General features: G+C 59.9%; 1 protein-coding gene across 2 annotated transcripts in view; it reads left to right on the top strand.

Annotated features, from left to right (window-relative positions):
• Positions 1 to 886: 886 nt before the first annotated feature.
• Positions 887 to 13,781, top strand: part of ARHGAP45 (Rho GTPase activating protein 45) — a 20,527-nt gene continuing 7,632 nt past the window's right edge. Inside the window, exons 1-11 of one of the 2 annotated variants that reach the window (XM_030795765.1) lie at positions 887 to 1,230; positions 2,144 to 2,474; positions 7,409 to 7,552; positions 7,768 to 7,852; positions 7,936 to 8,008; positions 8,209 to 8,275; positions 8,366 to 8,503; positions 8,588 to 8,652; positions 8,859 to 8,969; positions 9,044 to 9,124; positions 12,032 to 12,220. In XM_030795765.1, the coding sequence (XP_030651625.1) occupies positions 1,141 to 1,230; positions 2,144 to 2,474; positions 7,409 to 7,552; positions 7,768 to 7,852; positions 7,936 to 8,008; positions 8,209 to 8,275; positions 8,366 to 8,503; positions 8,588 to 8,652; positions 8,859 to 8,969; positions 9,044 to 9,124; positions 12,032 to 12,220 (1,374 nt within the window). In that variant the 5' untranslated portion in view covers positions 887 to 1,140. Of the gene's footprint in view, positions 1,231 to 2,143; positions 2,475 to 7,400; positions 7,553 to 7,767; positions 7,853 to 7,935; positions 8,009 to 8,208; positions 8,276 to 8,365; positions 8,504 to 8,587; positions 8,653 to 8,858; positions 8,970 to 9,043; positions 9,125 to 12,031; positions 12,221 to 13,781 lie in introns of those variants that run through there. The other variant, XM_030795764.1, reaches the window with a different exon arrangement.

Here is a 13,781-nt window from a genome sequence, read left to right as displayed (position 1 = left end):
AATTCACACTGGGGGGTGGCGGTTGGGGGAAGGTAGGAGGCTGGGATCTGTATGTCTGCAGATGCCCCAGCTCTTGGCCAACGCCGCCTCAGGCTGTTATCAGCAACGGGTGCCTGCGTCCTGCTGCCCAGCACGTCCGGTGGTCCAGAGTCACTGGAATGCAGCATGGGAGGCGGGGCTGGGGACCTTAGCTAAGGGCAGGTCTGGGGCAACATGATAAGGCCCACAGGGCTGCTGAGAGGTAACCAGGTGTCCTCAGCATATTCTGCCGATGGTGGGGTCCACACCACACCACAGGGACCCCTGTGCAGGCAGCCCAGGAGCAGGTGGACGTGGGGACCTAGACGGACAGGGCGCGGTAACCTGGACTGTTCTGACTTCCTGGACGGCTTTGTCTCCAGGGTTTCGGTTCTGGGCCTCAGTTTCCCCGCCTGTCTTTGACCTGGCCCACCTCACGGGGCTGCAGGGTGGGTGATGGGGGTGACCCTACTCTGCCCGGCCCTGCTGGGGCCCGGCCACGCCCTAGGGTGTGCAGGAGAGGAGGTGGAGCGGGGGCTTGCCTTCAGGGAAAAGGGGGCTGTAGGGGCGCAGCTTCGGCCTGTGCGTGTGTCTGGGGTCTGAGGGCAAGGCTCCGGGAGCTTGGTGGGGTCTGAGCACGTGTGGTGGTCCAGGTCTCTGCGTGTCATCGTGCACATGTGTCTGTGCACGCCCACTCGCGTCCGGGAGTGAGGGTCAGAGCCCTGCAGTCGGCCGCCCTGTGCCCGCCAGCGTCAGGCAGGGGCTTCCAGTCCCATCCCGCGAGCGGCGCGGCTCCGAGCTCCCGAAAGCGGAAGCGGGGGGCGCGGCCTGGGGCTGGGGGCGGGGCCTGCGACCTCACCTTCGCGCCCACTCCGCAGAGCCGCAGGCTGAGGCCGGGAAGGGTCGGGGGCGAGGCCGCGTCGCCGCCTTTTCGAAGCCTTTTCCTGTTGGGGGGAGGGCCCGCCAGTGACGGCCGGGCCTGTCACGTGTGCCTGACAGCTGGGGAGGGGGTGGCCGGCGACAATGTGGTCCCGAAGCGGCCAGCGCCGGGAGCTGCAGCGCTGAGACCCCCAGCCCGCCTGACCCAGCCCGCCCCCTCGGGCTGCCGGCCGGGGCCCCATCATGTTCTCCAGGAAGAAACGAGAGCTCATGAAAACCCCTTCCATCTCGAAAAAGAACCGCGCGGGAAGCCCCAGCCCGCAGCCCTCGGGGGTGAGTGGAGCCCGGGTGAGACCTGGAGCTGACACCGGGCCGCAGGGGGACAGGGACCCGCCCTGTGCTCGGGGCCCATGCTGGGGCGGCGGCTGGGGGCTCGTGCCAGCTACAGCCCCTACCGGGCGGGACGGCAGGGGCCAGAGCAGAGAGGCCGGGACCCCGGCGTTCAGCTCACGGTAGGGACCCTGGGAGTGGTGGCCGCCTCCCTCCACTCCATCCAGGGCTGGCCGCGGGGCCCAGGGGGCAGGAAGGGAGGGTGCCGGGTCGGGACAGTGTTGTGTTTGGGCCGCTGCAGGTTGGGGGCTTAGGCAATCTGGGGGCTCTGGGAGCCGTTGAGATGGGAGGGCTGTGGCCTGGCCATTGGGTTGAAGGTTGACCAGGCAGCAGATCCTCTAATGGGATCCACCAGGTTTAGAGGCTGGGGAGTGTCTCCAGGCCTGGGGTGTCTACAAAGCTGGGGGTGTCTACAAAGCTTGGGGGTCCGGGATGTCTACAAGGCCTGAGGCTGCCCATAGGCTCTGGGGATCCATGGACCTTTAGGGTACAGACATAGTCAGAAGTGTCTTCACTTAAAGTAGCTGCGTTGTGGGAGCCTGAGGGGGGCTTGAAGGGCTGAGGACCCTCCCCACCCCCACCAGGAAGTGGGGACCCCCCTCCTCCCCTCCCCTCAGGCCCCGCCCCGGCTGTGGTTTGGGCAGGACCGTTGTTTGTGAAAGCTCTAGGGAAGAGGATGTTGGGTAACAGGTGGGGGGGTACAGTACCAAATCTCGGCCCTGTGACCTCTGGCCTTTGACCCCTGTGGGGTTAGCATGATGATGGCCCTCCACAGCCCCACTTCATTTCTGGGGAAACTGAGGCAGTGTCCAGGCCGGAAAATCCCTTTAACGAGCTCCCCTCGGACCTGCCCAAGGAGCTGCCCAGGAAGGATGGGGCTGACGCGGTGTTCCCTGGACCAAGCCTGGAGCCGCCCGCTGGGTCCTCCGGCGTCAAGGCCACAGGGACCCTCAAGCGGCCCACCAGCCTGAGCCGCCACGCCAGCGCGGCTGGCTTCCCGCTGTCGGGTGCTGCCTCCTGGACACTGGGCCGGAGCCACCGGAGCCCACTGACAGCCGCCAGCCCGGGCGAGCTGCCCACCGAGGGCGCCGGCCCGGACGTCGTCGAGGACATCTCCCATCTGCTGGCGGACGTGGCCCGCTTTGCTGAGGGCCTTGAGAAACTGAAGGAGTGTGTGTTGCGTGACGGTGAGAGCCACGGGGACACGGAGGCCTGGGTGGAAGGCAGAGCCAGACCCAAGGGAAGATGGAGGGAGGGACTTGGGGAGGCTCAGAAGGGAATGGCAGGGAGGGTTGTGTGGAAGAGGCCATGACAGCTAAGGCTCTGAGGGATGTGTAGGAGTTTGGTGAGGGGAGTCCCTGAGCGTACACTGGCTCAAGAGGGTGCCCACTTTATTTATTTTAAAGGATCTGATGACAATTAGGAGGGAAAGGCAGAGGAAATGTCCCATGCACAGGCTCAGAAACATGGAAACAGAGAATGCATTTGGGGGCCAAGGTGTGGGATGCCGCTGGTGTAGGATGAAGGCATGACAACGCCAGGCAGAAGGGCAATGGGGAGCCATAGAAGGTGTTAGAGCACGGGACAGATGGGGCCAGATCTGTGTCTTGGAACAAAGCAAACTGGGGGTTGGCTGAGGTCTGGGTGGAGAGAGATTCAGGAGGCAAGGGGCGAGGGGTAGGATGGGGGTATCAGGCGGCTGGAGGTGCTGGGACCCAGCGGCCTGCAGGCCGGCAGTTCCGTTTTCCCCTCCACGCGGCTGCTGACAGCCCTGCTTCCTGCCGAGTTATTTTCATCTGCTTCCTGTTTGTCCCTGGCAGCCCAGGCGGGCACCTCATGTGCTGCCTTCAGCCCCCGGCTCCTCCCAGAAACCACAGGGCCAGGGTCATGCCAGGCGCTCTGATCTGCTCCCGGCAGCCACCCATTTTACAGATGACGAAACTGAGTCTCTAGTGAGTCCCTGACCCCTGGCTCACCCAGCCAGGGCAGGGCAGAGCCAGGACTGGACCTCAAGTGGTGGAGTGGCCTCTGCACCTTCAGGGCGCTAGTTGGGGAAGGCCCGGTCCCCACTGGGAGGAGTGGGAGTCCCCAGGTTATCTGGTCCCAGGGGCGGGGGCTAGGCTGGTTTCCTGGGGAAACCCTAATCTCTGTTCCTTTCCGATCCTGGCGCTTCCTTGGAAGCCTGGCCTGGGCGGGGCTCAGCTCCCAGGCTCCTGCAGGAGGTCTGAACTGGGCCAGCCAGGGCGGGGCACTTTTTTTTTGGATACAGAGTCTTGCTCTGTTACCCAGGCTGGAGTGCAGTGGTGTGATCGAGGCTCACTGTAACCTTGCACTCCTGGGCTCAAGCCATCCTCCCACCTCTGCCTCCCGAGTACCTGAGACTACAGGCGTGAGCCCCTGCACCGGACTCATTTATTTATTTTATTTGAGATGGTGAGATGGAATCTTGCTCTGTCACCCAGGCTGGAGTGCAGTGGCGCAATCTCGGCTCACTGCAACCTCCCTCTCTCGGGTTCAAGTGATTCTTCTGCCTCAGGCTCCCGAGTAGCTGGGGCTACAGGTGCGTGCCACCACACCTGGCTAATTTTTGTATTTTTAGTAGAGATGGGCTTTCACCATATTGGCCAGGTTGGTCTCAAACTCCTGACCTCGTGATCTGCATGCCTCAGCCTCCCAAAGTGCTGGGATTGCAGCAGGCATGAGCCACCGCGCCCGGGCTTTTCTTTTCTTTTCTTTTTTTTTTTTTTTGAGACAGAGTCTCACGCTGTCACCCAGGCTGGAGTGCAGTGGCGGGATCTCAGCTCACTGCAGCCTCCACCTCCTGGGTTCAAGTGATTCTTCTGCCTCAGCCTCCCGAGTAGCTGGGATTGCAGGCGCGCGCCACCGTGCCCGGCTAATTTTTTTTTTTTTTTTTTTTTTTTTTTTTTTTTTTAGTAGAGACGGGGTTTCACCATATTGGCCAGGCTGGTCTTGAACTCCTGACCTCAAGTGATCCACCCACCTCGGCCTCCCAAAGTGCCAGGATTACAGGCGTGAGCCATCGCGCCCGGCCAGTTTTTGTAGTTTTTGTAGAGACCGGGGTCTCCCCATATTGCGCAGGCTGGTCTAGAACTCCCGAGCTAAAAACCATTCTCCCGCCTCCGCCTCCCAAAGTGCTGGGATAACAGGCCTGATCTACCGCGCCCGGCTAGGGGCGCCTTCGGTGCGTCTCGGGGCCGCCCCAGGCCAGAGAAGACCCTGGCGGCTAGGATGTGGGCTCTAGTCCCGTTGCTTCTCAGCTGCTGAGACCCTGGCGAGCCCCTTCCCTCTCTAGGTGTCAGGTGACTTATCTATAAAAATGGGGCCACCTGCATGCAGCGATGGTTGTGGGGTCCACCCCGCAGCTTGGGGACCCGCGTGCAGGCAGCTAGGAGGGGACCCACATGGACGCTGCCACCTCGACTCTTCCCGGGCTTCCTTGTTCCCGGGCTTCAGGTCTGGGCCTCAGTTTCCCTGCCCGTCCTCGACCCTCCCCACCTCGAAGCTCTGCGGGTAAGGAAGGACCCAGGCTGGGGCAAACGGGACCCCAGGGCGGGGTTTCCCTCGCGGGGGCGGGGCCTCCTGACCGGCCGGAGCCGGTTTGGCCACCGGAGACCCCCATCGGTCAGCTGCCAGGCGCCACGCGCTCGCGGTCTCCGCGCCCCGACGGCTGCGCCATGTGTATCTGCGGGACGGCGCACCCGGTGCTGGACGAGGGCCCCGTGCGCTGCCGGGCGGGACCCCTAGGTGAGGGGACAGGTGAGGGGCGCTGGGTGCCCCCGCGTCGGGGACCACGTGGCGCTCGGGCCGTTTGCCGCCCGCGGTGGGGGAGCAGCGGCTGCCGCGCGCCTGGCCTGGCCGTGCGCGCCTGGCCTGGCCGTGCGCACCTGGGCATCCCTGCGCTGCGCAGAGGTCGCGCCGGCCGGCTTCCCGGGTGGGGGGTGTGCGGGGACAGCGGTGGTCCAGGCGCCGGCCGCGCGCGCGGAGTGCGGGGTGCCCGGCAGGAAGGTCCCGAGAAGAGGCGTGGCCGGGGCCTCCCAGCGGCTTCCTGGAGCTCCTGGAGCCCCAATCCCATTCCCGGAGTCCGCCTCGCATCCAGCAGCGAAGACATGCTCCGGTCCGGGGTCTCAGGCCCGGCGGCGGCCGCCCGGGGGGAATCTCTGGCGGGTGACTCGGGCGGGCTTTTCCCGGAGGTGACATTCACCTGGGGTCTTCGGTGCCGAAAGGGACGGGGCACTTACTTTTTCAGATTTCATTTCGTATTTGGGGCATCCTGTGAGCGGTACAGTCAGGCGTCAAAGCTGCCCCTCCCGCTGGCCTCTGTCCTCCCTGCCACCTTTCCCCTCCTACGAATTCCGTGGGTTTGTTTCCACTACATGGTGTGTGCCTGGCTCTCCGTGTTTCGCCTGTACTCTGCTTTTTTCTTCTTTCTTTCCTTCTTTTCTTTTCTTACCTTTTCTTTCTTTATTTTCTTTCCTTTCTTTCTTTTTGAGATGGAGTCTCACTCTGTCACCCAGTCTGGAGTGCAGTGGCGCGATCTCGGCTCACTGCAACCTCCACCTCCCAGCTTCAAGCGATTCTCCTGCCTCGGCCTCCCGAGTAGCCGGATTTACAGGGGAGTGCCACCACGCCGCAGGGTTTCACCATGTTGGCCAGGATGGTCTCGAACTCCTGACCTCAAGTGATCTGCCTGCGTCCCCAAGTGCTAGGATTACAGGCATGAGCCACCGTGCTTGGCCCTCTCTGCTTTTTTTTTTTTTTTTTTTTTGAGACGGAGTCTCGCTCTGTCGCCCAGGCTGGAGTGCAGTGGCGCAATCTCGGCTCACTGCAAGCTCTGCCTCCTAGGTTCAGGCCATTCTCCTGCCTCAGCCTCTCCCAGTAGCTGGGACTACAGGCGCCCGGCTAATTTTTTGTATTTTTAGTAGAGACGGGGTTTCACCGTGGTCTCGATCTCCTGATCTCGTGATCCGCCCACCTCGGCCTCCCAAAGTGCTGCGATTACAAGCATGAGCCACCGCGCCCGGCCCTGTTTTTTTCTTCTTCCAGTTAAGAACGTTAGATGAGGGCATTTACCTTTTTGTTCTCTTTTTTTTTTTTTTTTTTTTGAGATGGAGTCTCACTCTGTCATCCAGGCTGGAGTGCAGTGGCGCAATCTCGGCTCACTGCAAGCTCCGCCTCCCGGGTTCACGCCATTCTCCTGCCTCAGCCTCTCGGAGTAGCTGGGACTACGGGCGCCCAGCTAATTTTTTGTATTTTTAGTAGAGACGAGGTTTCACCGTGGTCTCGATCTCCTGACCTCGTGATCCGCCCGCCTCAGCCTCCCAAAGTGCTGGGATTACAAGCGTGAGCCACCGCGCCCGGCCTTGTTCTTTATTTCTTACAGAGACAGGGTCTCACTGTATTGCACAGGCTGGTCTTGAATTCCTGGGCTCAACCCGTCCTCCTGCCTCAGCCACCCAAAGTGCTGGGGTCCCAGGTGTAAGCCACCGCCCCTGGCTGAGGAGGGCAGTGAAAGCCAGGTTCCAACAGTCAGATCTGACCACCACCCTCCTCTGTTCTAACACCTTCTATGGCTCCCTATTGCCCTGGAGATAAAGCCAGGCAGGATCCCTCTGCCTGGCATTCTCATGCCTTCAGAGCTAGTGTAGATTGAAAAGCTGTGTGATTGTTGAGAAATGGCTTCCCCTCTCTATGCCTCAGTTTCCTCACTCAGGTAGGAAGGGCGGAGAGAGACCTGGACAAGGCTTTGAGCAGTCCTGAGGGGTTAGGGCAGGGAAGGGGCCTGGTGGGCTGCATGGAGGAAGGGGCTGCAGGACTGTAGCTTGAAGGACAAGAGGCAGTTTGCTTTCTGGAGGGACAGGAAAAGTGTTCTGAGCAGCAGAGAGTGCCTAGGCCAAGGTCTGGCCTTTGCTGATCTGGCCGGCAGCCCAGGGAGGGACAGTGCCCTCCCCGCAGTCTCGAAATGAGCCCCAGGCATCTGCCCTCTCCTACCTCTGCCTCAGTTTCCCTATCTGGGAACAGGCGTTCTGAAGAGGGAGGAGGTGGACAGACTTTCCCTGGGACTGGGCCCCACCCCACTGCTCACTCCGACTCTGCCCAGCAGACCTCCTTGAGGCCCGCCGCCCGCTGGCCCACGAGTGCCTGGGTGAGGCCCTGCGTGTCATGCGTCAGATCATCTCCAAGTACCCGCTGCTGAACACCGTGGAGACGCTCACGGCAGCCGGCACCCTCATTGCCAAAGTCAAAGGTCAGCCTGCTGGAACAGGACTGCAAGGGCTCTCTGCCTAGAAGGGCATCCTGGAGGAGGGGATGTTTGAAGTGGGTTTTGAAGGATGCATAGGAGTTTGACAGGCACAACAGCTCCCTGCTGTTCCCCCTGGGTTAAGGGCTCTGGTCAGTTCTTGCAGGGATGGTCACCTCCCAGAGTGGGCCCACCTCCTTGTCCTTATCTCTGCTTCCCAGCCTTCCATTACGAGAGCAACAATGATCTGGAGAAACAGGAGTTTGAGAAGGCCCTGGAGACGATTGCTGTGGCCTTCAGTAGCACGTGAGTGTGGGAGCCTGTGGGGCAGGGCAAGGGAGCATGGGGGGCCTGGGTGTCTCTCGATGGTGACCCTGCTGGCCCTGCAGAGTGTCCGAGTTCCTCATGGGTGAAGTGGACAGCAGCACCCTCCTAGCAGTGCCTCCTGGGGACTCGAGCCAGGTGAGTGGGGTGGGCCAGGGCCACCTGTGCCCAACTTCTGGAGGCCAGCCGGGTTCAGGTCTGCAGGGCCTGGTCAGTCACCCTGCTTCCCCTGTGCGCCTTGGTTTACCTCTCTGGGGGGGCAGCAACCGTCCCCTGAAGCGTGGGCACTGCGCAGGGCCCCGCATGGGGCTGGTCTCACCTGCGTCTCCGTCCTACAGTCCATGGAAAGCCTGTATGGACCAGGCAGTGAGGGCACCCCTCCCAGCCTCGATGACTGTGATGCAGGTAAGCCCCCACCCAGCGGCAGGCAGGCATTTGAGGGATGGGCCATTGCGGGGGTCGGGCCAGGCTGAGCAGGCCCCCCTTTCCCTGCAGGCTGCCTGCCCGCCGAGGAGGTGGACGTGCTGCTGCAGCGCTGTGAGGGGGGCGTGGATGCCGCACTCCTGTATGCCAAGAACATGGCCAAGTACATGAAGGACCTCATCAGCTACCTGGAGAAGCGGACGACGCTGGGTGAGAGCTGGGGTCCCAGGAGGGGGTTCTGGGTGAGCTGGGAAGGCCTCGTCCCAGCATCTCACACCCCTCTCCGGCCCGCAGAGATGGAGTTTGCCAAGGGCCTGCAGAAGATCGCTCACAACTGCAGACAGAGCGTCATGCAGGAGGTGGGGGCCCCGCGGGCATGGGGCGGGCGTCCCTGGGCCCGGGTGTGAGTCTCAGCCCCATTTCAAGGGCCCAGGGACCAAGAGCAGGGGCTTCCCCTCTACATTAACGGGGGTGGCTGCAGGGACCAGGGAGCTGGTGGCTGGGGGTGCTGGGGCTGCCCTGCCTCCATCCCTCCCCACCCAGTAACCCGGTGCCCCACCCACAGCCCCACATGCCGCTGCTGTCCATCTACTCGCTGGCCCTGGAGCAGGACCTGGAGTTCGGCCACGGCATGGTGCAGGCGGTGGGCACCTTGCAGACCCAGACCTTCATGCAGGTGCGTGGTGCCTGGGAGGGCGGGCTGGGCGGGGGTGTCGCCAGGGTACCCACTCACGGCCCGTCTCGCCCCAGCCCCTGACCCTGCGGCGGCTTGAGCACGAGAAGCGCAGGAAGGAGATCAAGGAGGCCTGGCACCGCGCCCAGAGGAAGCTGGTGAGGCAGACGGGGGCGGGCAGCGGGCCTCAGCGCGGCGCAGTCCCAGCCATAGCCCCAGCCCCATAGCGGGGACCCTGCGGCGAGCTCCGCACACGCCCCGGCCTCTTGCGCATGTGCGGCCTCGCAGGTTGAGCCCCAAACCGGGTCGGAGATGCTCCAGCCCCATCGCCCCCAGCTCTGCCTGGAAGGACCCAGGAGCCCGGTGCTCACTGCTGTCCCTGCAGAAATGGGGAGAAGCCGTGCCTCTCTCGGTTGTAAGCAGCAGGCCTCCGGGTTGAGGGAGACCGATGGTCTCTCAGAACTGGGAAAGCGCCATGTTCCTGCATGTATTCTTTTTTTTTTTTTTTTTTTTTCTGATACGGAGTCTCGCTCTGTTGCCCAGGCTGCAGGCTGGAGGGCCATGGCACCATCTCGGCTTTCACTGCAACCTCCATCTCCCTGGTTCAAACAATTCTCCTGTCTCAGCCTCTCGAGTAGCTGGGATTACAGAAGCACGCCACTACACCTGGCTAATTTTTGTATTTTTAGTAGAGACGGGGTTTCACCATAGTGGTCAGGCTGGTCTCGAACTCCTGACGTCAGTTGATCCACCGGCGTCAGCTTCCCAAAGTGCTGGGATGACAGACGTGAGCCACTACACCCGGCCTCCTGCCTGTATTCTCTTCCCACTTCGCTTTTGGGTTATTTCAAAGACGCTGGCGCCTTTTTGTTTGTTTTGAGATAGGGTCTCGCTCTGTCACCCAGGCTGGACTGCAGTGGCGCAATCATACCTCACTGCAGACTTGACTTCTTGGGCTGCAATGATCATCCCACCTCAGCCTCCTGAGTTCCTGCGTCTACAGGCACCGGCCATCACACCCAGTTCATTTTTTTGTGTTTTTGGTATACTCACTGTTGCCCAGTTTTTGTTTGCTTTTTAGCTGTGTTAAGAGGGTCTGTGATGAAACGCACCCTCCTAGCTCCTTCCAGCACATACCGGCAAACACATATCAGCCCTCTTTTGTACACGCGAGGACAGCTCACCTCATGCCCTGTTCTGCTCCTGATTTTTATCCTCACCTCCGTATAGAGAGGCTTACCCCATATCAGTCAGCATGAAGCAGCCTGAACCCCTTTTTTTGGCTCTGCAGGGCTCAGCTGGGGAGATTGAGTAGGTTATTTCAGGGACGTTTTGGGAGTGGCTGAGCTGTTGCTGTTACGAACACCATTGCTATGACAAGCTTGTGCCCCTGTCTCAAGGATGCCTGAGGGTTTATCTGGGATCAGTGCCCAAAATAGAACTGCTGGGTCAAGGGGCATGCGTGTATGAGCGACCCTCCCGGGCCACAGCCCTGCTTTTCCTCTTCTGTGAACCCTCAGTTCTTATCCTTTCTTACTTTGCACTGGACACTGGCTTATTATTGATTTGCCAGAGCTGTTTACATATTACAAAACTTAGGCCTTAATCTTGTGAGTTTTAGACTCCTCTCATTCCCCTCCCACAATTTACTGTTTGACTTTTGATTTTTACCCATGGCCTATTTTGCCAGGTAGAAACCTGTGATTGTTAGTACTACTCTTTTTTTTTTGTTTTTGAGATAGAGTCTCACTCTGTCACCCAGGCTGGAGTGCAGTGGCTCGATCTCAGCTCACTGCAACCTCCATCTCCTGGGCTCAAGCGATTCTTCTGCCTCAGCCTCCCAAGTAGCTGGGATTACAGGCGCCAGCCACCACGCCTGGCTAATTTTTGTATTTTTAGTAGAGATGGGGTTTCACCACCTTGGCCAGGCTGGTCTCGATTTCCCGACCTCAGGTAATCTGCCCACCTAGTCCTTCCAAAGTGCTGGAATTATAGGCGTAAGCCACCGTGCTCGGCTAATTTTGATATTTTTGGTAGAGATGGGGTTTCATCATGTTGGCCAGGCTGGTCTCGAGTAGCTAGGACCACAGGTGTGCGCCACCACGTCTGGCTAAATTTTTAAATTTTTTTTGTAGAGATGGGGTCTCACTATGTTGACCAGGCTGGTCTCTAACTCCTGGCCTCAAGTGATCCTCCTGCCTCGGCCTCCCAAAGCACTGGGATTACAGGTGTGACCCATGGCGCCTGGCGGTCTCCTGGTAACTGGATGAGTCCGTCTGTTTGCGTGTGAATCTGAGGGTGCAGGTCGTGAGGTGTGGCCCCCAGCCCACAGGTTCTTGACTAACTGCTCTTCCTGCCAACCTGTGGGCGCCTGGCTTCCTGCCTGGGCGGCTTCTCTGTTCTCGTCTGTGAGGAGGGAAGTGAAAGCAACAGAGCCTGGAGACGCTGGCCTGCTCCCGTGGGGGTTGGTGTGGGTGTCTGCAGAGGCTGCTGTTTGAGCTTCTGTTCAGAGCTTAGCTGCGCCTCAGCTTCCCGGGCTGCAGAGTGGGCACACAGGACACCCATTTCTCCGAGGGTCCTGTTACGGGTGCCGCCTCCCGTTCTTTTCTTTCTTTTGAGCTGGAATCTCTGTTGCCCAGGCTGGAGTGCAGTGGTGCGATCTCGGCTCACTGCAACCTTCGCCTCCTGGGTTCAAGCTATTCGCTATTCTTGTGCCTCAGCCTCCCGAGTAGCTGGGATTACAGGCGTGCACCACAATGCCCGGCTAATTTTTTAAATCTTGGGTAGATATGGGGTTTCACTATGTTGGCCAGGCTGGTCTCAAACTCCTGACCTCAAATGATCCGCCTGCCTCGGCCTCCCAAAGTGCTGGGATTACAGAGCCACTGCACCCAACCACTCCTGTTCTTCCGTTGCCGATTGTTGTGCAGGGTCCTCTGCATGCCCAGCTGGGCCATGGGGTCTTGGTGAGAGAGATGGGGGTGGGGAGGAAAGGAGGAGCTGGGGAGACTGAGTCCCATCCGAGGATGGGGTTGGAACTGGCCTCCTGACTCCCACACCCACAGCAAGAGGCGGAGTCCAACCTGCGCAAGGCCAAGCAGGGTTACATGCAGCGCTGCGAGGACCACGACAAGGCTCGCTTCCTCGTGGCCAAGGCGGAGGAGGAGCAGGCTGGCACCGCGCCGGGAGCGGGCAGCACGGCCACCAAGACCCTGGACAAGCGGCGGCGGCTGGAGGACGAGGCCAAGAACAAGGTGAGGGCAGGTGGAGGCAGGGCTGGTGGTCCCTGGAGGAGGAGGTCCAATGCTTGATGTGACATTTACCACCTCCAGGCGTTTTTTTTTGTTTTTTTGGTTTTTTGTTTGTTTTTGAGACGGAGTCTTGCTGTGTCACCCAGACGGGAGTGCAGTGGCGCGATCTCAGCTCACTGCAAGCTCCATCTCCCAGGTTCACGCCATTCTCCTGCCTCAGCCTCCTGAGTAGCTGGGACTACAGGCGCCCGCCACCACGCCCGGCTAATTTTTTCTATTTTTAGTAGAGATGGGGTTTCACCATGTTAGCCAGGATGGTCTCAATCTCCTGACCTCGTGATCCGCTCACCTCCGCCTCCCAAAGTGCTGGGATTACAGGCGTGAGCCACCGCACCCGGCCGGTTTTTTTTTTTTGAGACAGAGTCTCATTCTGTTACCCAGGCTGGAGTGCAGTGGTGAGATCTCACTGCAACCTCCGCCTCCCAGGTTCACACAGTTCTCTGCCTCAGCCACCCAAGTAGCTGAGATTACAGGCGCCTGCCACCAGGCCCAGCTAATTTTTTTGTATTTTTAGTAGACACAGAGTTTCACCATCTTGGCCAGGTTGGTCTCAAACTCCTGACCTCTTGATCCACCCACTTCGGCCTCCCAAAGTGCTGGGATTACAGGCGTGAGCCACCACACCCGGCACCGATTTTTAAATTATTATTATTTTTGAGACAGTGTCTTGTTCTGTCACCCAGGCTGGAGTGTAGTGGCATGATCATGGCTCATTGCAGCCTCCACCTCCCAGGCTCAAGCAATCCTCTCGCCTCAGCCTCTAGAGTAGCCGGGACCACAGTCATGTGCTGCCACACCCAGCTAATTAAAAAAAAATTCTTGGCTGGGCATGGTGGCTCATGCCTGTAATCCCAGCACTTTGGGAGGCCGAGGCGGGCGGATCACAAGGTCAGGAGATCAAGACCATCCTGGCTAACACGGTGAAACCCCGTCTCTACTAAAAATACAAAAAATTAGCTGGGTGTAGTGGGGGGCGCCTGTAGTCCCAGCTACTTGGGAGGCTGAAGCAGGAGAATGGCATGAACCCGGGAGGTGGAGCTTGCAGTGAGCCGAGATCACGCCACTGCACTCCAGCCTGGGCGACAGAGGGAGACTCCGTCTCAAAAAAAAAAAAAAAAAAAAAAAAAATTCTTTACAAAGATGGGGTCTCAGGCTGGGTGCGGTGGCTCACACCTGTAATCCCAGCCCTTTGGGAGGCTGAGACAGGCAGATCATATGAGGTCAGGAGTTCCAGACCAGCCTGGCCAACATGGTGAAACCCCATCGCTACTAAAATTACAAAAAATTAGCCGGGTTGGCCGGGCGCGGTGGCTCACGCTTGTAATCCCAGCACTTTGGGAGGCCGAGGCGGGTGGATCACGAGGTCAGGAGATCGAGACCACGGTGAAACCCCGTCTCTACTAAAAATACAAAAAATTAGCCGGGCGTGGTGGCGGGCGCCTGTAGTCCCAGCTTCTCGGAGAGGCTGAGGCAGGAGAATGGCGTGAACCCGGGAGGCGGAGCT

The sequence above is a fragment of the Nomascus leucogenys genome, chromosome 17 (genome assembly GCF_006542625.1).
Source record: "Nomascus leucogenys isolate Asia chromosome 17, Asia_NLE_v1, whole genome shotgun sequence".
In the NCBI taxonomy this organism is placed as follows: domain Eukaryota; kingdom Metazoa; phylum Chordata; class Mammalia; order Primates; family Hylobatidae; genus Nomascus; species Nomascus leucogenys.
The sequence above is the reverse complement of the archived record's forward strand: the minus strand, read 5'-3'. Positions and strand labels throughout refer to the sequence as shown.